This window comes from Nannobrachium achirus (genome assembly GCF_963921795.1).
Source record: "Nannobrachium achirus genome assembly, chromosome: 22".
NCBI classification, from domain to species: domain Eukaryota; kingdom Metazoa; phylum Chordata; class Actinopteri; order Myctophiformes; family Myctophidae; genus Nannobrachium; species Nannobrachium achirus.
In genome coordinates, this window is record NC_137829.1 from 12666532 (window position 1) to 12691766 (window position 25235).

Below are 25235 nucleotides of genomic sequence, written 5' to 3' on the forward strand. Positions count from 1 at the left end.
GTGGAATCCGCCAATGCATTTCAATGAGAATGGAGCGTTTTTTTGCCAGTAGAGGATTCCTGCAAAAAACGCTCCATTCTCATTGAAATGCATTGGCGGATTCCACTCTAGGTATTTCGGTGTGAGGGCACCCTAACAGAGTATGCATTGCAGTATTGCATTACTTACTTAAGTAAAACATGTGAGTAATTTTTCCACCACTGGTGTTGAGGGCGTGGGTGTAGTAGAGAGAGGAGGAGGTTGTTCACACGTGGCATAGCACTACTTCTGGAGCCACGCTTTGTTGCGCAGGGGAGGGGGTTACAAAAGGGGTCGTGTGGAGTCTGTGAAGGAAGGGAATGCTGCACTTCCACTATATGTGAAGCCATTATCAAGAAACAGAGAGCAGGGCGCTCTGTGCAAAGTCCCTTTGTGGCCGGGACAGAGGTGCATGTGTGTGATTGTGAGCGTGTATGTATTTGTATGAGGTATTTGAGCGGTTTTATCTCGACAAATCCCCTGACAGACTTAAGAGCCAACAGTGTATTATGTATATACTGTATCGTCGTCGTCGGGTGGAAACCTTGTATGTCCAAAACCGTTTGTTTTGTATTTATCATTTTAAAAATGATTTAAACTAGTGAAAACAGCCGATCTACAAGCACACACCGCCTCACACCGCAAGGCGTTGTGTGCTTGTAGATCTGCTGTTTTCACTACTTTTGTGCGACGGCCTTGTATGATGAAGCAGGGCTTTGCGAAAAAATGTACACAATTGAAACTTGGAGATACGAGGTTTCTGCCAGACAGTGAGGATATACTATATACAGACACTTCAGTCTTTGTGTATTTGTGCGAGACCCCCAGAGGGAGTGTTGAGTAATGGGAGGCAGAACTGTGTTGTCGGCTTTCAACTGGCATTCTATTCTCAGCAAAATGAGTCATTCTCTGCTCTCCCTATGGTTTAGGTGGAGTGTATATATTGCAATGACGTGCTTGGCACTTGGCAGTCATCACCAAGTTACGTACAATATATTGGTTGATCAAACCCGGGATATGAGGAAACTGTGTGCAACAACAATGACCTTTGACAGTTTTCACACGTCCTATAAGAGTTTGCTCGGATCAGCTAAGGTGATTAATTTTGAATGGATGTTAACAGTATCTTGGTGGCTGACTGTCTCAATGTGACAGCCAAGGAGAGCAGTTGTCTGAATTCACAGTTGATACACTGTCACTGCACTAGTGACAAGGACAATGTTAAACCACACGCGCACTGCACTGAACCGCTAAACGGTTTGACATCTCTGTGTATCGGAGGAAGCATTTGGTAGTCTATACAGTAGCCAGACCAACAATGGGATGGTTGGGCAGTGACAGTACACATGGGGAATTGACAAAAGACAAGTGGTGTGGCAGTGTTGTAGTTCTTACAGGGAGCGTAGAACATGACCAGAGCATGCTTCTTCTTCTTTAGTGCTTCTCGGAAATCCTCAAATCCAAGATGGCTGACGCTGGACGGCTTGTCCTCCCAGGACTGCTCTGGTGGAGGGGGAGCTTGTGGGCTATTCAGGCGAGAATGCGAAGAGAGCAATATGTTAGATATACTGCAAAGCTTTACATTAAAGAACAGGATCCGTAACTAATTAATCACTAGCCCCACCAACATAAGTCATGGAGACGTTATGCTAGAATTCTCAGTAAGACTGCATTTATAATGCATTATAAAGCACTTATAAGGCATTATAACACTAATTATAAATGTTCATAAATATGCATAACCACTTATAACAAGGTTTATGAAGTATGTACTAAAGTAAGTGTTGGTCACAAAACATAGGTTCAGCGGAACAGCACATTATAATTAACATTATTATATGACTTATAAAGAGTGTTATGAAGCCTTACAAGTGCATTATAAATGTGTCTATAATGCATGACCTTAATATTTACTGCATTCTCTAATGGATTGATTGAGATTTTGATAAAAATCTAACCATTTACACAATGTAATTTACAGTCAAAACAGATTCCAAATTGAAAATGGAAACCGTCTCTCTACATGTGCACCACAAGTACCACAACCACGAATCAGCAGCATACAGCGGACAAGAAAAAAGGCAAACTATAAAATGTTTAATATACTGAGACAGATTGCTGGTTTAATAACCGCTCCTCACTGACTTGAAGACGTCAGATATATGAAAACGGGCCTATGCTGACCTCTGCCCCCTGCTCTTGCCTTTTATGGAGGCTCTAATAGCCACAGCCGTACTGGTGCAATCACAGGTCTATTACACTTCCACAATGACCTCTCCGTGGGTCAAAATGCCTTATACTGGAAGGTCGTTAAGATCGCCATTGGTGCTGATTGATTCCGCACACCACAGAGTATGACACAAGAGTGGAATGGGAAGAGAGGAGGATATGGGGGTTGAGAAATACAAGTATGTCTTAGCCTCAGAACAAAGGAATTTGCCAGAGTTTATATCTGTGTGTTTGTAAGAAAAACACACTAATCCGGTCCGAGTTATGTTGGCAGGGGGTGAAGATGGGACCCAGGTGTGTGTAGGGATGCAACGATAAGTGATAGTATCGTTTATCATGATAATGGTACACTTTTATTTACCCTCTATAATTGGTAAAGGGTACTTATAATATACGTACTCAACGTTCTTTTTTTCACTCTCTATTAAATGTCTTTCTCCAAAAAATAGCCGATCTACAAGCTCACAACGTGTCGCGTTGCAACGTGCTGAGAGCTTGTAGATCTGCTATTATTCTTTGGCAAATGTTCCGCCCCAGGATAATGGACTTTGATTATCGTGAAAATATCGTAAATCGCCATTTCTTTTGTCACAATCATTGTGATATGAAATCTTCATATCGTCCCATCCCTAGAAGTGTGTACCAGAATACACTGCGACTCACTTGTGCAAATACTCGATGATCTTGTCCTTGTTGCGGAGCTGGGGCAGAGTGTACTTCTCCTCACCCTTCTGAAAATATTTGACAGTGGGGAAGCCGGAGATCTTGAAGCGATCACCTAGTGCCTTGTGTATGGTCGTGTCCACAGCTGCCAACGCACCTGGACTCTGTTGAGATATACACATCCAGTACAGTTGCTAAACTTATTAAACCATCATTAAATTCATTCATTGAGGGTGTGGGAAATAAAGAATCGCATGTATTTTTCCCATGACCTCCGCAAGACGTAGTGAACGAGACCCATTACACAAATTGGACCGCCAATGAAACTGCCGCAAAATTACCCTTTACATTATGCCAATTAACTTCCATTATTGCCTTATTAGTTGGATGCTTTTAAAACCACCAAGGACCGAGCACAAAGAGCCTTTCACTCATCTACCTGTTAGTCATATAAAATGGACTGTGTTACACCAGTATGCGCAGCAAGGAGGCGGGCTAAATAAACGACCTGACGGCTCAAGAGCCCCCGGTGCATCCGTATTAGATAATGGCCAGGCTCTTCCAGTTGACCTCCAACGCTGGGCAGGCAGCCACGGGGAGCAGGTCCAAACCTCAGGCCACGGGGGGACACTCGTGGGATGAGATAATTGCCACGATCACGAGGCCGAGTTTTATAGTGCTCTGGCTGGGGACCTGGCTGATGATGACCACACCCCCAATAATCAGAAACACACAGCGGAGGGGGCGGATGCAGCTAGCCAAGAGCCTTAAGGCTGAGTATTGGCTTTCTTACGGTGTGCATTGTTGAAACTTGCATACATCACTGCAGTTTATGCGAGGTGGTTCTACAACAATACAACAGTATTGAGCATGCATATGTACTGTATGCACATGTACATGCACAAAAACCCGACAGCATGCCATGTACAGGTTTGGCTCAAAAATGTTAAATATTGTGTAAAAAGAAAAAAAAAGAAAAAAGCATTGGAAGCAACAGATGCCAAATCATCACTGACTGTGGAGATTTCACACTGGACTCTGGTTGACATTTCTCTATTACAAATCCTTATTTTGAGTGATCTAATTGAAAAAATAAAAATAAAAATAAAGTTTTGAATATTTCATTGCATGCACAATGTATCTAGAATATGATTTTTTCTTTTTTTTTCTTTTACAGAATTATGGAAAATAATGAACTTTTCCACAATACTCAATTTTTCTGTAGATGGTGTACAGCAGTGGTTCTCAACCTTTTCAGCCTGTGACCCGCAAAATAATCATATTTTAACTGGGGACCCCCCACCCTGACAAGCACTAAGAGTTGAGACGTTGAGAGCATGTAGATCGGCTATTTTCACAATGTCTGCCTCTAATATGTGACAATTTGGCCAATGTTTAACTTGTAATTTTAGAGGTATTAAAACGTCCTTAAATTGTCACTTTGGAAATGTGTATATATACCCTCTATACACTTACATTTTGTGATAGTTTGTTTACTGTTGATTGAGAAAACAATGTTGCACATTAAGTTAATCATCTGGGGACCCCCCAAAGTAATTTGGGGACCCACAGGTTGAGAACCACTGGTGAACCACTGGTGTACAGTTATTATGCATTGCACACAGTTCTGGTAGGACTTACGTTTGGATCCTTGTTGAGGATCTCCGCAGCCTCGTCGTACTCTGGCTTCATCTTCTTACAGTGTCCACACCCTGCAGGATTAAATATGAAGTCAAATAAACATACCGTATGAGTCACTAATAACAAAATGACACAAACTAATGCACAGCTCAGGCTTTTCCGCTCATGTAAAACTGGATAAAGGAAATGACCTACACAAAACCAACACAGAGTGCCTTAATTGAACAATTTGATCCCTCTAGTCTACAACATTACGTATTCTCTAGCGCCGTCTCGACTAATCAGGGAGTCAAAATAAACTGCCGTAATTCACTAGTTTCCTTCCACCTGTTTTCATACCTCAACATTTCTTTTTTATTCATACTTTCTTTTACGACGACGACAGCCCATTGAGCTTTACACCAAGGGTCTTCAACAGGGGGTCAGGGACCACTAGGGGGTCCTCAGAGTTACTACAGGGGATCCTCCAAATATTTGTGTGGTAGAATTTTGTTTCTCCTTTTTTATATTAACCATTTGAACCCTAGCGTCCATATTCTGAGAACTTTAGCCAAAAATAGCAGTTCTACAAGCTCACAACGCCTCGCAGCGCGAGGCGTTGTGAGCTTGTAGATCAGCTATTTTCGGCAACAAGGTTTGGTGTAGAGGGGAAAAAGATGTTGACGGTCCAAGTGGTTAAATATCTGATTATACAAATTGACATGAATCCAAAATACAATGATGATGGTGCTATCAAACAATGAAACAATGGAATCTATGAAAAGTTTGTGGGGATCCCTGCTTCATCTCTCTCTCTCAACTAAGGGGTCCTCGGCCTGAAAACGTTGAAGGCCCCTGCTTTACACGTCAACCAGGCTCTGTGGTAGAATGTCAGGAAGAGATTAGAGGAGCTTAGGTTCTCACCCCCTAATGCCGTGGGGAGGTTTCACCATCATACGAAGCCCTGACATTGTAAATCAAAGGGGCGGAGGGAAATCTTGGTGCGTGTATAACACCAACCCAAGGGTTTTAGTCATGTCTGATCGCCCATTACACACTTCACTCATGGGCACTGGGCAGATGTTAAGAGTGTGTGTGTTTGTGTGTGTGTGTGTGTGTGTGTGTGTGTGTGTGTCAGACTGGGCGAGTGCGGGAGAGACGGAACAACTCGGTGAGAGATGGGATGGGACACAGTACAGGAGAGGGTTCCAAATGAGTGGGAGTGTGAAGGAAAAAGAGGAAGGAAGGGACGGACAGACGGACGGACGGAGGGAGGGAGGTAAAGGGAGAGGGGGGGAGCGAGAGAAAGAGGAGAAAAAACGAGGAATGGAGAATGAGAGTGAGACAGAGGTCCTCGCAGAGAGAGCTAAGCCCCGATGCTAATAGAAATTCAGGAGATGGAATTCAATTATAGAGGTAGCACTGCCAGGTCCCAGCATCCGCTATACACCTCTCTCTGTCCTTTAGAGGAGTAGGACAGGGTTATTAGCATTATAGATGTTTTGCATAGTTCTACTTTATCAGAGAGAACACAGACGGTGTATTGTGTGTGTGTGTGTGTGTGTGTGTGTGTGTGTGTGTGTGTGTGTGTGTGTGTGTGTGTGTGTGTACGACGGCTGTAACACAAGCTCCCGGCATCATAAATAAACACTGTGTTCGAACCATTTGATAAATATTGCATGAGGACGAGCAACGAGTGACTGCTAAACATCTATATTTTTAGATCCAAAGTGACTTTCTAGCGCTCAATACAGTATTTGCTGGTGGGCTGATTCGTCTTTGACATCGCCTATTGAATATGCTTTTACGGGCATTACGCAGTGTACATTAACACGCGCACACACACACACGTGCGTGCTCGCACAGGCTGCCGTTACACATTGTTGAATGAAACAGACATGAACACTGGCACGCTGCCACTGTCATAACAGTCCCAAGTTTCCTCTCACTTCAATAGGGCAGCATTGCAGCATTGGTGCAGGCTATAAATCAAATGTGATGTGCCTTGGAACGGAATGGCCTCCGTTTCAATTGAGTCACTATACTGTGCGTTCATGCTGATTGTACTGGGCCTTAACAGAGGGTAGACCTGTGTTTGACCCTTCAAAATTAAGTGTATGAGAAAACAGGGACAGACTCTGTACTGTATATGTGTGTGTATGTGTGTGTGTGTGTGTGTGTGCGTGCGTGCGTGCGTGCGTGCGTGTGTGTGTGCGTGTTTGTGGAGGGGGGTTCGGGAGCTGGTGGGGGGATATGAGAGGAGTTACGGTAACAGATGAATATTTCTGACTCAGAGTCAGGGGGTTGGTCACAGTCGGGTATTGGGGACACATTTGCACGCACCACCGCAGCTGTACGCAAAAGTGCTGAACAATGAGTCGAGCGAAAACAAGGAGAAACATTTGCTGCTCATTTTCTAAAGGGAAACAGAGAAGGCAGCAGTCATGACGTTAAGCTAGTGGAGGGTGGTCCTCTGGAGTCGGCGGTGCAGGGATTGCATGCATGCACGCATGGCTGTGTGGCTGAGTGGCCAGCAGGGAGGAAGGGCCGCTTCTTTACCATAGTCAGCAAAAGTCTCGACATAATTACCTCTTTATGCACTGGCTCACATACACACACACACACACACACACACACACCCTAAATGTGCTTTTGTTTCAAAGACAGTTAAGAGTACACTCATTCGGGGCCCCATCTGCTAGACCTGTTGCACACCACACACACAAGCACCCAGAGGCTAAGAAAAACATCTTAATATGGCAATTGTTGAAAGTAGCTTTTACTTTAGAGAAGTACATAATGGGCCCAGTTCTGGGAAGTGGAACGCTGAATTGGAGTGTGTGCCTACCATTAAGAGTTGCACACAAATAACCCCCCCCCCAGTGTACAGTTTGGTGGCGCTGAGAGGTGGACAGGTTTCCAAGCTGATGCTGGTGACGGTGAGACCATTAATCTCTCTCTTGACAGCAGGGCCATTAAGAAAACTGCACTGAGGCAATGTGAGAGCACTATACATGTGCACTTGTTTTTGTGTGTGTGTGTGTGTGTGTGTGTGTGTGTGTGTGTGTGTGTGTGTGTGTGTGTGTGTGTGTGTGTGTGTGTGTGTGTGTGCCTGTGTGCGTGTGTGTGTGTCTCATTAAGAGAGAGCAGTGCTAGAGGGAAAGAAAGTGAAAGATAACTGCAAGGTGCAGCCTTTTATACGACTGCGTGGGACCGTGACACACTGCACATGTCGTGACACTGCGTCTGCAATGTACAGTAGTGTACATGTGAGACCTGTGAACAATGAACATGCCTGTATCATGTTAGTGTCACTGCATACATGAACGCTATAACTGGAGAAAATGTGCAAATTAGTCTGCATACACTCTGTGTGCTTGTATCTGTGAGGTGTGTGTGTGTGTGTGTGTGTGTGTGTGTGTGTGTGTGTGTGTGTGTGTGTGTGTGTGTGTGTGTGTGTGTGTGTGTGTGTGCGCGCGTGTGCGTCTCACTGTGTGTGGTTACTTGTGACCTGAAAAAGCGTGCACCAGTCGACTGCCTTCAGCTGTGAGTGTATGGTTGACTGGCCAGCGCGGCTAGAGTTGTTAAGACCAGGGCACCATGCAGAGGCAAAGAGCAAAGGGACCAGTCTTGCTTGCTTCCCGTGCCTTCAAAAAGGCATGCAAAAATGAGTTTCTCTCCCCCCCCCCCTCCCTTCCACAAAAGGATATCTAAGAATAGAGAGGCACCTGGGTGAGAAAGATGTAAAGGAAAGCAAGAAAGGTGGTGGGAGGGAGAGAGAGAGAGAGAGAGTGAGAGCCAAGGCAGAGTGCACAGAGGGAGAGAAACAAGAGAGGAAGTCAGAAAAGCAGACAAGAAAGGAAAGGAGAAAAGTCGGGGTAGGGGCATTGGAAAGGAATTACAGAAGATGGGATGCCGACAGGGCTGGAAAAAAGCTTGGAAAGAAAAAGGATTCAGATTGCATTGTATGGCTGCTGCATTCAGCATGCCTTTCTAAATGGGAGGAACCTATTTGCATGGTGATGTAGCTATGGCCTGCATTCAGTATCATGAGCATATGCTCCAAGACAGCTCCCTAGCAACTACAAGGCCGGACTTGAGTTATTTTGGAATGTTTGCAAAGTTCTCTGGAACAATGGTATTGTGTTGCGTGAGCTCCAACAATGACGGGTAGGCTTATGTATGTTCTGTTATTGATGATGTGAGCTCTGGTGTGTGATAGAAACAAAGGGAATAAGGGGACGTTTCTGCAAAGAGCTTTTCTGAGGTCAGTTTATAGTTTGTTGTTGAGCTACATTCCTTATCTAGCTAGACTTTAATGCAAAGTAAACGAGCAAAATGTTTTAGGTTTCTCGTCCAGTATATCCAAACGTCACATCCACAGTGGGATCGCAAGAACATTTGCAATTCATAACAGGAAGGCACAGAAAATATCAGGAATGTGAACCTCAAGTTACAGGCCGCCGTACATAATTTTAGAGGTTACGGTAGTGACGTACTGTAGTATATACCAGAGGTACTAGGCAACCTCCTTTTTCCCTCTACATCAAATATCTTCGCCAAAAAAAATTGCCAATCTAAAAGCGATGCGTTGTGGGCTGGTACATCGTCCATTTCCTTTATATTTACAGCACTGCGTATTTCTCCATTAAATATTTTTGGCTACAATTTTTTTATTTTTATACATTTACTTAAAAATGTACTGATGTCATAAGGCTGACAACAAATAAATGTGCTAAAGTTAACCGTGTTAGACTACCTAACTCAAGCATGTTTCAAGTCCCTGTAAGTTGAAACTAATGGCTTACTCAAAGCTCAAAAGAACCACAGTATGCTTTGGAAATGTTTGCATAGCATGAGTTCTAGTACAATCGCTGGAAATGGCCCGTCTACTGTACAAGCGTTGTGAGCTTTTAGCAGAGATGGGAAGTAACGAAGTACAAATACTTCGTTACTGTAACGAAGTACATTTTTCAGTACTTTGTACTTTACTGAGTATTTATTTTTCTGGGTACTTTTTACTTTTATCCGTTACATTTTCACACAAGTATCTGTACTTTTACTCCGTTACATTTTCAAAACAGGCTCGCTACTTTGGTTTTAAATGAATGTTGTGCCGCTGCACGGCAGATGAAACGAAACAATAAAATACTCAAGTAGAAATACCAGTAGCATTGTCGTAAGCGGATCCATGCTGGAGTTCAGGGAACTCCAGCATGTTATGCTATGTTCAGTCGTAAGACGGTGGTGCGCATCGAAAATAGCAGATCTATAAGCTCACAGCGCTGCTAACCGCGACGCATTGTGAATTTGTAAGTCTGCTGCAGGTCTGCTGACACCATTTCCGCATACAACGTCTCACAGCCAATCAATGACTCCTATTTCACGCATCCCTCTCTGTGATTGGATGGGATACTGTCCGGCTGTTGTTGTTGTTATTCAACGTGAAGAAAGTTGGGTGAAAACAGTGGCTATTTATTACGTTTCTGTTGGGAAATAAAAGCCAATAATCTGATTTAGGAACGCTGTATCTGCCTTTGATTACAATGGCAGCACTGATAAGTTTAACACCAACAAATAGGTTCAGTGGCGATTATGGAATATTTACAACATCTGAAAGGAAAACTGCACACAACACAAGGCAGAAGGAGATATGCATGATGAAGGCTTACACACGCTATTTCTACAAAACGGTAAGCAAAAGGCAGTCCTTATAAAGTGGCTTGTTTAAGCCATTGGTTCTCAAAGTGGGGTCCGGGGACCTACAGGCGTCCTTGAGGGAGTTCCAACCCAGGGGGTCCCCAGCTAAATGATAGTTAAGAAACCAAATGGACCCTTATGGATCTGTAGAGTGTACACAATTGAAATGCACCCCCTTGCAGCTAAATGCTAGTTTGGAAACAAATGTACAATGGGTCTGTAACTCTCACAGTGTACACTCCCAGAGTTAAATTAACATTGATTTTACCCAATAAATGGGGGTCCGTAGCCTAATGCATGTCAAACTGGGGGTCCTTGGAATTAAAATGGTTGAGCAGTGATGCTTGGTGGTCCATGGGCTAAGTAATAAGTGTCATTTTGGGTGTCCTTGACATGAAAAAGGGGTGTAACTTGGTGGGCGCTGGTGCTTCTCACTTGTTTAGCCTCGGATCAAGACAGTCTTGTATCGAGGCTGGTTATGGATTGTTATGAGTAAAACGTGATTTTATTTATTTTTTGATGGGAGAACGGAAGCTGGTCGTTCTCAGCAATACATCTATTTCTTATATATGCCTACAGTACAGTATATGTACATTATACATTTGGCCATTGCTTAAAAAGTACCAGTCATTTGGATATAAAGCTATTAGTTTTTCTTTATTTTGTTAGTAGGAATACTTTTGCCTTCTGTGTACTGTGCCTGTCTATTAATAGGATGGGGAAGGTGTACGCTATACTGTATTTTAACATGGTGGTACTTGGAGAGACAAATATTTTCTGAGTGGTACTGGTAAAAAAAATAAGGTTGAGAAACTGATCTAACCTATTATATTTTCTGAACATGCAGTAGTTTGTGTGAATTACAGTATGTGTACAAGTGGACTATTGTGTTATACAGTATGTGATTCTTTAAAATTAGATATTTTATGATAAAACTGTTAACAGTCATCATAAATTGACTAACTGAAAGTAAATAGTAGTTACTTTTAAAATTGCAGTAATCGAATTGCGTTACTGACTACAATTTTTTGGGATCGTGGGATATGTATAGGCCTATATATTTTTTATATAAGTGGTACTCAGTCTAAAAAGGTAGAAAACCTTTGCTGTATTTAGATTTCACATCATAGTTTGGAAACCAATCCTGGGCCAGTTTTTGGTGGGGATCTTTTAAGTTTATTATCCTTCAAATTCTATTGGCTTTGCACAGAAACATACGGTAAAAAATACTTTTACTTTTACTTTAAAAGTACTTTTCAAAGCCTGTACTTTTTACTTTTTACTTGAGTAATTATCTGAATGGAGTACTTTTACTTTTACCAAAGTCGTTTTTTTCACAAGTACTTTTACTTCTACTTAAGTACGGAATGCGAGTACTTTTCCCATCTCTGGCTTTTAGATCGGCTATTTTCAACGAAGAGATCTGCTGTGGAGGGAATAAAAAGAGCACAACAAGTACAGCGCCAACTCTGGTCCATTTAACTTAGTATGGATTAAGAACAGCAGAAGTGACAGGATGACAAGTGACGCGGCTCGTTTTCTTTTCTCCATGCTTTGGACAAGAACCCTGTGGCCGGGAGCTGTCAGGTGGATCCCGTGGGCTCTTGTTAAACCACGCGGTCCATTGCCATGTTACTCACAGGGGGCGTAGAACATGATCAGCGCTGCAGGGTGCTCCTCCAGGAAGCTGTCAAAGGTGTCATCGGTCAAGTGGAAGACCGACGAGTCAGACTCCGACCACGGCACCTCTGGGATCTTTGGCTGGGGGGGCAGGGGACTGGGTAAGGAGAAACAGAAAGAGAGAGAGAGTTGAGTTGGGGGTATGTGTGAGAGAAGTAGGGGCCATTTAAAAGGCAGACATGTTTCAGCTGGTGCGTAATCCGTATGGACCAAAAATCAGATACAGATGTGGTCCACATACTCCACCCCACATCATACAACACACGCACGCACGCACACACACACACACACACACACACACACACATCTGGACTGGAGAGGCCACGCCTGTATGACAGAGTACCCTCCTGTACAGCCAAGAACAAGTCTATACGCTGGTAAACAAGAGTATACGCACGCACGCACACACACGCATGCAAATCTGTGGAAATGTCTGCAAACTGCACAAGCGCAGACCCAATGCAGGCATTTCCCGTCATCTCTCTCGCGCACACGCACACACACAAATCCACTTAAATCCCAAGAGGGTATATATCTTCATAAAATGTCAAGGACTGTACAACTGGGGTGGGCTAAGGACGGTGTGCTGCCTCTTTTTCTAGACAATCTGCCAACCCAGAATGCCATCTGTCCGCACTGTTCATCTATGTCCAACACATAAATGTCCAGTGGTATCACGGGACTTAAGACATATAAATGATCTCCTTTCTGAATGCAGACCTGTGTCTGTGTGATGTTTCTTGGCAAACATCAGGTGCAATTCCTTCCTTCCTTGACGAGCGGACAACTGGCCTGAACCCTTTTGCTCTTCCCCGTAATGACTTTACATTATGTGCGTAATGTTGCCGCAGAGACATCTCAAAACACATGCTGCGGTGGTTTATCTTCCCGTCTCTCAGCTCATCTCTGCATGCATACAGTACTGAGTACTTACTGCTATCTGAGGGGTTGTGCGCATCAAAGATTTACCCTCTTCTAGCCCATTGGTTCTCAATCTTTTCAGGCCACGACCCCCAAAATAATTATATTCTAACTGGGGACCCCCTCCCCACCCACCCACCCAGACGAGCACTAAGATTTGAGGCATTACATTGTTGTATAACACAGTTCTATTGTGAAAATAGCAGATCTAAGTGCTCACAACGACTTGCATTGCGAGGTGTTGTGAGGATGTACAGGGGTTGACACTAAGGTCTCAGAGGCACTTGCCTGTCGGGCAAGTACAGGTCATGATCTACTTGCCCTCAGGTCTTGGCCACAATTAATCTGGCCATGCTTTAACATAACTAGCCCTTACCCGTTCAAAGATATGAGCTCCAAAATGATGTGCAGTGTGTGGGTTATGGGATGTGCACTGTGCACACAGTATATGAGGGATGGAAAGTAACTTTAACTGGTGCTTGCATGATGTAGGAGCATCAATGTAAGAAACCTGTTTCGTTTAATGGCTACAGAGATACTGTACCCCCCCCCCCCCCAGCCCGCCCGCCCACCCGCCTGCACACACACCCGCATGCCTGCACACACACACACACACACACACACACACACACACACACACACACACACACACACACACACACACACACACACACACACACACACACACACACACACACACACACACACACACACACACACACACACACACACACACACACACAGAGCTGGTTAAACATTTTGCCTCAAGCTAGATGCAGAATAGATGTGCCTCATGCTAGATGCAGAATAGATAGTAGATACACCATAAAAATAATAAAAATACGATTTGTGAAAGTGACAAACGGGCTTCACAGTTATGTCAGGTGTGTTCATATGCTTATGGTGATGCGATTTCAGATCAATTGCTCCAGCCACTGAGGAGAAACGCTGTGACAGACACTCAGACACTCACTCAGACATTCGCAAAATTATAGTATAGATGTGAGTTTGTACGCCTTGTAGATTAGCTGTTTTCGACTGAGCTCACGTAGCCACGTTCGTTCAGTGTGTGTGTGTGTGTGTGTGTGTGTGTGTGTGTGTGTGTGTGTGTGTGTGTGGAGGGATGGACTTGGGAGGGAGGGAGGGAGGGTGAGTGAGATAGAGAGAGAGAGACGGAATACTAGCCCCGTTCAAGTAGGCACAGATCTAATTATTGTTACTCAAAATGCGCACTTGCCCGGTCGGGCAACCCAGTAGCAAACTTTACCTGCCCGACCTCTTTTTTTACTTGCCACAGCCAGTCGGGCAACCGTTAGTGTCAAGGCCTGCATGTAGATCGGCTATTTTCACAATTTCTGCCTCTAATATTTGACAATTTGGCCAATGTTTAATTTGTAATTTTAGAGGTATTAAAAAGTCCTTAAATTGTCACTTCAGAAATGTGCAGACACCCTCTATACAGTACGCGAGTTTAGAAACTCTAGGCTTGCTAAGGGAAGGAGCGCTCGTTTTCAGTTATTGTCCACGACATTGCAAGCGGCGCGAAGGCCAGCAGACCTTGGTCCTGCTCTTCGCGCCCGAGCGCCGCAGGCGCGAGTGCCCGCGAAGAGCGGGCCAGGGCCGCGCGGCCGGCGGAGCGCCGCGCGAGTTACGAAGCCGTGGTGAATGCAATCGTTCTATTTATGCCCAAGCCGTAAGCCCTGGGCAAGCGCACGATAAACGCAATGATAATTGGGTTTTGGTGCACCTCCCGCGGTCCAAGTGACTACAACGGAGCGCTCCCAACCTCCGGTTCAGCCAATCACAAGCTTCAAAAATGAGTGCGGGGCGTGGTTTCCCTTAGCAAGCCTAGAGTTTCTAAACTCGCATACAGTACACTTAAACATTAAGCTGGTTTGTTTACTGTTGAGTTAATTATCTGGGGACCCCCCAAAATCATTTGGAGACCTCGCTGAGCGCGGGACCATTTCAGAAGCTGATTACAGGGGAGGAGGTGGATGCTTGGGGCATCTGCAGCTGCTCCAGTGTGTCTGTAGGCGATCTCGGCCTATCGTGTGTATGGGGGGGGGGGGGGGGGGGGGGGCATTTCCTCAAACATCATCCCCACTTTGGCCTCGCCTGCTTGGTCGACTGCTTTCCCGCCTCTGCTCAGTGGAGCCCGTGCAGGTGTCTGTGACTGCCTGCCAGCCCGGATTGGGGTGGAGGGATGGGATTGGAAGGGGAGGGGAGGTGCCATGGTGGAGGCTGGGTGAGAGTGATGGATGGGTGAAGAACAGAGTGGTTGTAGATAGACGAGGCACACGCAGGACGAGAGAGGAGGGCAAAAGAAAGAGGAGGACTGAGAGAGGACAGATGACATGACATTATCTGGAGTGGATAGAAAGTACACAGTGGTACTGATGCTAGCCCCCCTCTTTGAAGCAGGTACCAAAGAAACAATACAGCTAGGGGTAAACTCTACTTTGGAACCTATTGCAATAGGTTGTGAGCAATCATGAGTGTGCAGGGCTGTCACAATTATTACATAATTATTTTTCATAATCGTTTCCATGTTGAAAGAGTGGAAATAGCAGATTTACAAGATCACAGCTTGAGCTTGTAGATCGGTTATTTCCACTATCAATGTTATTTTTTAAGTATAAAGTAAAGTTGTCTGTATATCAAGGGTTTGCCGGGAGGGACATTGTTTAGGGGAGGGTCCATTTAGTATAGAATCATTACGTATGCATTGCGATTTAAACGATCACTACTAATGTATATCTAAGAATTGAAGGGGTGTTGTCCGATTAGCTTAGCTCGACTGCCGTTTTCTTTTGTTTTTGTTTTTCTTATGTATATTTGTATTGGTATTTTATTTATACTTATATATATTTGTTGATGTTGATTACATACTGTTTAAAATAAAAATAAAAATATTTGAATGACAAAAAAAAAAATGTCATCATTTCTTTGTATATTTAGGTTATGTGTCATATCTACCACGTGCAACTTCAAAGCCTAAAAGCCAAACAGTAATGTAATTGTCAACAGGGAAAAACACAATTAAATCGTTAATCACAAGTATCTGAGTGACAGTTAATCGTCATGTAAAATGTCATAATCGTGACAGCCCGACAAGTGTGTATGTGCAATAACATGGCTCGTAATACTCACTTCCTCAACCAGTCGGCGATGTCCTTGGCTGTGCCCCCGTAGTTTTCATAGTGGTGAAGAAACTTCCCCTTTCTAAAAAAAGAAGAAGGGACAAAAGAGCACAAGAAAGGAATCTCAATAAAAGCTCATCTGGAACTGTGGAAGTCAGAGACAGTGAGGAAACCACACTAATGCAGGGGAGAAGAAACATGAACAGAGTTGAGTTACACTGCCCTGCTCTCTCATATCCTTTTCTAAATCCAGAGAATACTGTATGAATACTGTTAACGCCACAACCCCGAAAAAGCAGGGTCAAGCCTTTGGAACGTAACGAAACTGTCTCAAAACCGAAAGGAAAGGAAAACAAAAGACTCAGACTGAAAGTTCAACTATGACAGATTTCTTACCCAATTTTTTCATTTTATAGGAGATGTGTGCCAAAAAGCGCATACGATATGACAAGATATATTGCACTGGCGCCATGAATTAGAAATGAGTGGAAAAACAGCGCTTCGACTGTGTGCGAGTGTGAGGAGATTCAGATCGCCCGGGAGAAGCTGCAAGTGTGCAAGAGCCTGGCAGGAGATTTTCATCAAAAGGTAATAACTTCCATTATCTCTCCTCGGCTCTTTCTTGTGTGTGGAATGATACTGGATAGTAGGGCATTAGGGCATTAACAAAAAAGTCGACAAGTCGACTTAATTACACAAGTCGACTCCCACCAGAGAAAGTCGAAAGTCGAAGTTGAAATAAAAAAAATAAAAAATAAAATAAAACGTTCTATTGTGAAAATAGCAGATCTACATGCTCGCGATGCAAGGCGTTGTGAGCATGTAGATCGGTTATTTTCACAATTTTTGCCTGCAATGTTTAATTTGCAATTTTAGAGGTAATAAAATGTCCTTAAATTGGCACTTTAGAAATGTGAAGATACCCTCTATAAACTTAAAACGTTATGTTGGTTTGTTTACAGTTGAGTGAGAAAACAATGTTTCACATTAAGTTAATCATCTGGGGACCCCCCAAAATAATTGGGGGGTCGTATGTGATGTGATGACGTCATCAAACGATAAAGTCGACTTCAACTCAACATTTTACTGAGTCGAGTCGACTTGCAAAAATCACAAGTCGTTAATGCACTAGGACGGGAAATGCCCCATAGGTCGAACTCCCGTTGGGTCGAACTGCGTCGGCAGGTTAGATAATCACCCGCGAGCGTCGGCGGGTTAAATAATCACCCGCGTCACGGTTACTGAGGTTAGGTTTAGGGTTAGGGTTAGGCATAATTTTACTGAGGTTAGGATTAGGGTTTGGGTTAGAGTTTGGTGGTCGATGCCAAAGGGTGTTCGACCTAATGACATGTTACCCACTAGGACGTAGTGGCAAGAAAGAACGCCAGAGAATCACTGTCATTTTTAACTGTCACTGGACACTCACGGCAGTGACTCGTGTGAATGTCAAATAAATGTACCGCATTGTTTCAGCCTGCATTTGTGGTTAAAGGACAACGCAAGGACGTTGGGAAGTTGAATTACAGTTTGAATCTTGTGTCGCCGGCACGTGCACACAAGACCGACGGCGCTGTTGAACTGGGATTGCAACAAGCAGTCCGTCATCTGAAGACAAAGAGAAGGTAGAAAGTCCTTGAGCGCTGCCTCTCGGAGCAGGTGCAGAGGGCAGATAACTCCAGTGGTGTTGATGCCGCTCCGCCCTGCAGTGATTAGCCTGTGTTTATCAGTGAGGGGCTCATTACTGAAGCCAATGGGCCCGGATGGTCGTTAGCTTAGGCCGGCACTGACACTAATGTGCTCGCGGCTAACAGACTGGTGCTGGCTGACACACATGCTTGTACTTAATACACACACACACACACATACACACACCCACCCACACACACACACACACACACACACACCAACCACAGGGGCACTTAATCAGCCCCAGTCTAATTAAAAGGCCAGTCTGGAAGGGGAGAGCGTTTAATGTGGAGATGGGGAAGATAGAGACAGTCCAGGAAGCCTGAGTGGAATGAGCACTGGGGAAGACTACAATGCAGGTTTTCAAAGTGGGGGCCGCGGACCCCAGGCGGGCCTCCAGGGAGCGCTGGGGGGGGGGGGGGGGCAATTGGAAATGACAAAATGAATGTTTTTCCTGTGTAAATAAGCCAAGTGCTTTTCTAGGATCTCCTTTAAGTTGACCTTGTACCAGTGAACTGTACCGTCATGAAACGGTACCTTTTTCTATGCAAACTTCTAATAAAGTCTTCAATCAATCAATCAACGAAAAATATGAAATAATGTAATAATATATATATAAAATTAAAATTCAATTCAAAAGATTATTGTGCCAGTTTAATCAATGGTGTCCCCATTTTGTGCAATAATAATAATAGTAATATTTGAGTAGGAGAATCGAAAGTTACGTATGTAACTACGGTTCTATGAATCCCGAATGACCGCCAGAGGCGGTGCTTTAAGCACTGAATGATTCCCTTCGCGCATGCGCAGTCGAGCATTTATATCAACAACGTCACAACGTGACCCCGGGATGAACCGGAAGAAGTTATATCTTCCGTCGGTCACCGCGGGTTCAGTCCCTACAGAACTTTCTCGCGAGAACGCGAGGATTCCGAGTGACTGAGCGCTCTGGCGGTCATTCGGGATTCATAGAACCGTAGTTACATACGTAACTTTCGTTCTATTTCATCCCTCCTGACCGCCAGAGGCGGTGCTTTAAGCACTGAATGACTTGTACCAACAAAGTCACGAGGAATCCTGATTACAAACCTTAAACGGTCGAATCAGAGGTTTCCGGGAGGAGGACCACACCCAATGGGTGGGGAGTGGCAACATTCACTCTGTAGAACCTCGAGAAGGTGCCTGCTGAGGTCCAAGAGGCGGCGGCACATATCTCCTCGAGGGGCACACCCCTCAGGGCAGCCCAGGAGGTGGAGACACTCCTGGTCTCGTGACAGTGCACACCTGGTGGTCTGGGGCGATTGCTTATGTGATAGGCATGGGTGATGGTGTCGACTACCCAGTGCGACAGGCGCTGTTTGGAGAGGGCATGGCCCTTATTAGCGCCACCATGGCAGAGGAACAACTGCTCCGATTGCCGGATGCGTGTGGTAGCCCCTAAATAGGACCTCAGGGCCCGCACAGGACACAGCTTCAGCTGGTCCGTCTGCTCACCTGGAGGAGGGTTAAACTGGGCCAGCCTAATAGGCTGGTTGAGGTGGGCTGTTGCCAACACCTTGGGAAGGAAGGCTGTGTTGGGCCACAGGGTGACACCTGACCCGTCCGGATTCCACCTGAGACATGTGTCGCTGGTTGATAGTGCGTGCAGCTCGCTGACACGCTTGGCAGATGTAATAGCCAGCAGGAAGGCTGTCTTGTATGACAGCCACTTGAGCTCTGCTTGTGCCAAGGGCTCAAACGGAGGCCCGCAAAGGGCACTCAGCACTACATTAAGGTCCCATGACGGGGATCTAGGAGCTCTCTGAGGACGGTCCCTCTGAGCTCCCTTTAGGAACTGGGACACCAGGTAATGGCTCCCCACTGTGCTGTTGTCCACCCTGACGTGATGACAGGAAATAGCTGCCATGTATACCTTTAGGGTAGATGGGGTCAGGCCTTTGTCCAGGAGGTATTCGAGGAAGTCCAGGATTATGGGCACCGAACAGTGCACCGGATCCTCCCTCTTCCCCCTGCACCACCTGGAGAACAGTGTCCACCTGTTCTTGTACTGCAACCTGGTGGATGGTGCTCTTGCGTTCAAGATTGTGTTTTGAACCGCTTGTGAACAGCTGCTCAGCAGCGGGTCGGGCCCGCCAACGGCCAGACGCACAGTTGGAGGCGTTGCGGGTCGGGGTGCCAAATCCTGCCCCCTAACTGCGAGAGCAGGTCTTTCCTGCCGGGGAGGCGCCATGGCGACCCGTGGCAGAGCTGGTGAAGGAGAGGAAACCATACTCTCCCCGGCCAGAAGGGAGCCACCAGTAGAACTGTGTGACTCCCCTGAGCTACTCTGTGAAGGACTTGCTGAATCAGAGGTAGAGGAGGAAAAGCATACAGAAGGGCCCCCGGCCAGGGGTGGGCCAGTGCGTCCTGGCCTAGAGGACTGTCCTTCTCTGTCAAGGAGAACCAGAGGGGGCAGTGGGTTGACGCTCCTGAGGCGAACAGGTCCACCTCCGCCCTGCCGAAGCGCCCCCAGATGGCTTGCACCACGTCTGGGTGAAGGCGCCACTCTCCTGGTGGAGGACTCTGGCGGGAGAGGAAGTCCGCTACCTGGTTCCTCTCCCCCGGGATGAAGGTAGCCCGTATGCTGGCTAGAAGGGGGGCTGCCCACTGCAGGAGGTCCGTGGAGACCTGCAGCAATTGAGCGGACTTGGTCCCACCCTGGTGGTTCACGTGGTATACGGTCGATGTATTGTCCGACCGAATGAGGACGTGCTTGCCCCTGAGGTACGGCATAAAGTACCTCAGGGCAAGGTGCACCGCTTTCAACTCCAGCACGTTGATGTGCTTTGTGCAGTCGGCCTCGGACCATTGTCCACGAGCCGTCCTGCCCTGCCACACTGCGCCCCAGCCCAACAGGCAGGCGTCGGTGGTAACGATCTCCCTGCGAGACGGGATGGAACCCATAGGGACACCCCCTGAGATGTAGGCCCTGTCTCTCCATAAAGATAGGGCGAGGAGGCACTGTCTTGCCACCGTGATTTCTACACGTCGGTCTCGCACTGGGTCGAGACGGAAGCTGTTGAGCCACCTCTGCAGGGGCCGCAGGGAGAGCAGGCCTAGCGGCACAACAGCCGCAGCAGAAGTTAGCCTGCCCAAGAGGCGGAGATAAGCCAGAAACGGCAGTCGCCTGCCTCTTTTGAAGCGTGTAAGTGTCCTTATGATGTCGTTCACCCGACGGGGGGACACACAGGCCGTCATGCTCATTGTATCCAGGGACAGACCAATAAAAACTGTACGTTGGCATGGAGTAAGGCAACTTTTTTCTAAATTTACCTTCAGTCCTAGGCAGGCTGCGTGGGACAGGAGGCGTGCTGTATCCTCTGCCACTTGTGCCCGGGATGCCGCACAAATCAACCAGTCGTCCAGGTAGGGAAGAACTTTCATGCCTCGGGACTGCAGGGGCTGAAGAGCTGCTGCCACCACCCTGGTGAATACCCTCGGGGAGAGGGAGAGCCCGAAGGGGAGCACCCTGAACTGCCAGTGGCGACCTCTGTACGCGAAACGCAGGAACTGCCGATGTTGCCTGGCGATGGGGACATGAAAATACGCGTCTTTCAAGTCTACTGAAGTAAACCATTCGTCGCGTACGACGGTCCGCACTACGTCTGCCGCAGTCAACATGTGGAAAGGCAAGACCTTCAAGTACCTGTTCAGTCCCCTCAGGTCTAGGACGGGACGGAATCCGCCGGTCTTTTTCGTCACGAGAAAGTAGGTTGAGTAGAACCCGTTGGGGTCCTGCAGAGGGTCTACTTCCTCGATGGCGCCCTTGGCCAGGAGGGCGGATAGCTCCTGGTCGAGTGCGAGCGCCTTTGCCGGGTCGCCTATGATGGTCATTTTGACCCGGCTGGCTGTGGGGGGCCGGCGTCGGAACTGAAGCTTGTACCCGTGGGTTAAGGTGGCAATCACCCACGGGTCCGAAGCTTGAGCAGCCCATAGACTGAGCTGCTGATGGGAGAAGTATCCGACGGCCGGCCCCCCGGTCTCAGTGCTTGCCCCCCCGGCCCCCCCGGCCCCTAGGGGCCCTGGGAGGGGGTCTACCAGGGTCCGGGGCACGAAATTGCCTAGGGGGCAAGTAGCTGGTCTCCTGAGAGCCATGGTTCTGCCTGTGCTGAGGCCCCTGGTCCCTATAGTAGTTTGGTGGCAGGCGGGTTCCTGGAGAAGCCGAGGAGTTCCTGCCCCTACCGGATGAAGACCTGTTGGAAGGCCTATAGCTTTGCTGCAGACTCTGCAGCTGCTGTCTGGTCTGCCTGGATGGTCTGGTCTATCGCCTGTTGCGCACCCGGGCCGAAGATGGTTCCCGGTTCTACTGGGAGACCACGGAGAGTTCTTCTGGACCTCTCCCCCAGCCTAGCCTGGGAGAGCCAGACCTGGCGACGGGCTTGGACGATGGTGGACATCATCCTCCCAAGCTCCCGTGTTAGTAAACCAAAAGCCTCCAGGGACGCATCACAGAAAGTAATGGGGTCTGTGGTAGTGCCCGCGTCAGTGGCTGTGGCTGTGGCTGTATTGGCCTCCTGCAGCGAGGTAGAGAGGGCAATTAGTAGGTGCGACAGGGAGTTGCCGATCCTGGCGGCACGGGCTCCTGAATTGTAGCCCCTGATAAGCAAGTCATCCGTCTGTCTGCACTGTGGCCGGGGACATCTCATGTCCCTACGCACCACCTCGTCAGGGGGAATGACAAGGGCTGCAATATTTGGTTCGATCCCCGGCATGCGATCCAGGCCAAGACGCTCTGTGTCATGCATGGCTTCCAGAGCACGGCCGTCGGCAGAAAGGCGGGAGCAGGCCTTGGTGTCTCTCCAGCAGGCCTGCAGTTCCCTAATATAATCTCCTGCATGCGGCACAGCAAATGCTGTGGAGGTTGGCCTCCGTGGGAAAAACCGGCTTGCAGGGGCTGACTCCGCCTGCTGCGGTATGGCCAGGTTTTGACGCTCCAGAGCCAAGCGTAAAATGGCTCGCATGGAACTATCCTCTGTCTCCAACAGTGAAGACTGGGCAGAGGAGCGGGAGTCCAGATCCGAGGTCTGGGAGGCGCTGTCCCCGCCCTGATCATCATCGTACCCCCGAAAGTCATTGGCAGATGCAGCTATTGACAGCGTATCCTCCTCTGGGAGCAGGTGTGGCATCTGCTGCGCAGGCACCCGGGCCTGCTCTGAGGAGGACTCCGACTGGCGTGTGAGCATTTCTCTCATGCGCTCCAACTCAGAGGAGAGTTCATCGACCTTTGATGCCAGTCGGCGGTCTGATTTATTTTTCTTTTTTTTTTGTGGGAGGGCCAGCAGTGGCAGTAGCGGCTGCATTGGCCCGGCGCTTTGAGCGTTCAGCTCTAGAAGAGGCCCCTTGGCCCAAAGGGAGGGGATGTTCCACCTCTGCCAGCCTGGCCTCCCTGACTGACCTTGGCATGTAGCTGCAGTTCATGCAAGGGTTTCCCTCAAGTGCCTCCCTCAGGTGGTCGGGGCCGAGGCACGTTGGGCAAAGATCATGGCCATCCTCCGGGTGGAGGGAGGCCTGACACTCGGTACAGTTGTGGGAATTATGCATGCTGGAGGATGCTACCACACAAACTAGCAGTACAGCTCAGGGCGCGGACGCAGCTGGCTGATGAACGGGTGCCGTGGGCTGGGGGGAGGGGGCGCGAACGCCGCCTGTACCAGCAAACACAAGCACAAACACAAAGCCCCGCTAACAAACAAAAAAGTTCAGCAGTACAAAATAAACAGGCAGCGCTAACGCTTGCCGTCGCTATAAATCCAGCTATAAACACAAGCAGCGCTAACGCTTACCACCGTCAATAGTATAGCTTTAGCTACTTTAGCTTACCAAACAAACGTAAACGAAAAAACAGGCAGCAAAAACGCCTGCCGTTATTAGCACTATGGCTACTTAGCTTTACGAAGCTATTATAAACAAAAAACAGGCAGCGCTGACGCCTGCCGCTTCCAATTAATAGCGTTAGCTCACAAAAACAGTAAAGTAAACAAATCGCCAAATGAAAAAAACTCTAGCTTGTCGGAACGTCACGCCAGAGGCTACGTTCGCGGCATCAACATCAACCGTATGCCCGAGGGAAGCGGCGCGAACGCGGCTTTTGCAGACACAGGTTGTCACACTGGGGCTTACCTTGGCTTCGATAGAAGGAAAAACATAGCGTAACAAGTCGCAGCTCCTGGAGGGCGAATCCGCTGCTCCGACCTTAGCGGTCGCGGAACTACCGGCAACTTGTAGAAGAATAATAATATATGGCTCGTCGCAGATTCACAACCTGCGCGCGCGAGAAAGAAAAAGGGACTGAACCCGCGGTGACCGACGGAAGATATAACTTCTTCCGGTTCATCCCGGGGTCACGTTGTGACGTTGTTGATATAAATGCTCGACTGCGCATGCGCGAAGGGAATCATTCAGTGCTTAAAGCACCGCCTCTGGCGGTCAGGAGGGATGAAATAGAACTATCTATACTTTGACTAGGTTGAGGGCTTTGTCCAACACTGGTGGGACGTGATGTCTGCATTAATAAACATCCCGACCCGCATGAACATTTCTGTTTTCCTCCTGCTGTGCATGCAGTCAGATGAACCTGGTGTCTGAAGTGGCCACTGGTGCTACAACGTCAAGTGGCTGAGGGCTGAGTAGAACCGGAGACTTAACGTGAGAAGGATGAGAGCAGGCAACTCACTCGAAGTAGCAGAAGGTCGGGTAGCCCTTGACATCGTACTCCTGCTTGAGGCCATCAAATTCAGCTGGGTGCACGTTCATGCCCGCCAGCACCTAGCGGGTGTGGGAGTTTAAAGAAGATGGACAGAGAGGAGGGGGGAATAGGAGAGGGATGAGAGGATAGAGAGAGGAGAGAGGAAGGTCATCAGTACAACTTGCGTAATTAGAGATATAAGGATGGATTACTCTGAATAGGAGAACGGAAATGGATGCTGAGGTGAAGGCAGTAGTGAAACATCAATTACCACGTACTGTATGTATGCCATCAATAAGGAACCCCTCCATGAAATAACGATTTGTTTGGACTTTGTACCCATGTGCCCATATGTCCCACCGCCTGTTTTTGCAGTGTATCTTAGGCCTACTGTAGTATCAATCATAAATAACAAGAGATAAGAGCTAAAAACAGCAAAACGTTTGCCCAAGCGTGTTGGAAAGCGACACTTCTTTTTTCTACTTTTTGATCTCTTACCCCTTTTCACCCAATTCAGTCGTTGAGCCAATTCCGAATTTTCTCCACACTTGGGTGTCACTGCTAGGGGAACATCTACAGTCTAGACAACCACATCTCCGCAGATAAACATACAAGTCTCATCCTTTTCCCCCTGGGGAGTTGGGGATAATATTGTTTTGAGAAATACGATTCCAGGTCTATGAAAAGGATTGCTGCAAAGAGATAAATTCAGTAGAGGCCTAAATATTATTCTACATTCTATATTATTATCCTACAGTAATTATAAGCAGCTAAAGAAAATCCTATATCAAAGAAACAGTGCATTTCTTACCAAATTGAACTAATCCGTTTTATTCGAGCAAATTACATTA

General features: G+C 47.1%; 1 protein-coding gene across 1 annotated transcript in view; it reads right to left on the reverse strand.

Annotated features, from left to right (window-relative positions):
• Positions 1-25235, reverse strand: part of pdia5 (protein disulfide isomerase family A, member 5) — a 65439-nt gene that overhangs the window by 18522 nt on the left and 21682 nt on the right. The window contains exons 9-14 of the mRNA XM_080752969.1: positions 24373-24464; positions 15985-16056; positions 11871-12007; positions 4552-4622; positions 2911-3074; positions 1414-1544 (exon numbers count right to left, since the gene is read on the reverse strand). Of these exons, the coding sequence (XP_080609095.1) occupies positions 1414-1544; positions 2911-3074; positions 4552-4622; positions 11871-12007; positions 15985-16056; positions 24373-24464 (667 nt within the window). The remainder of the gene's footprint in view (positions 1-1413; positions 1545-2910; positions 3075-4551; positions 4623-11870; positions 12008-15984; positions 16057-24372; positions 24465-25235) is intronic.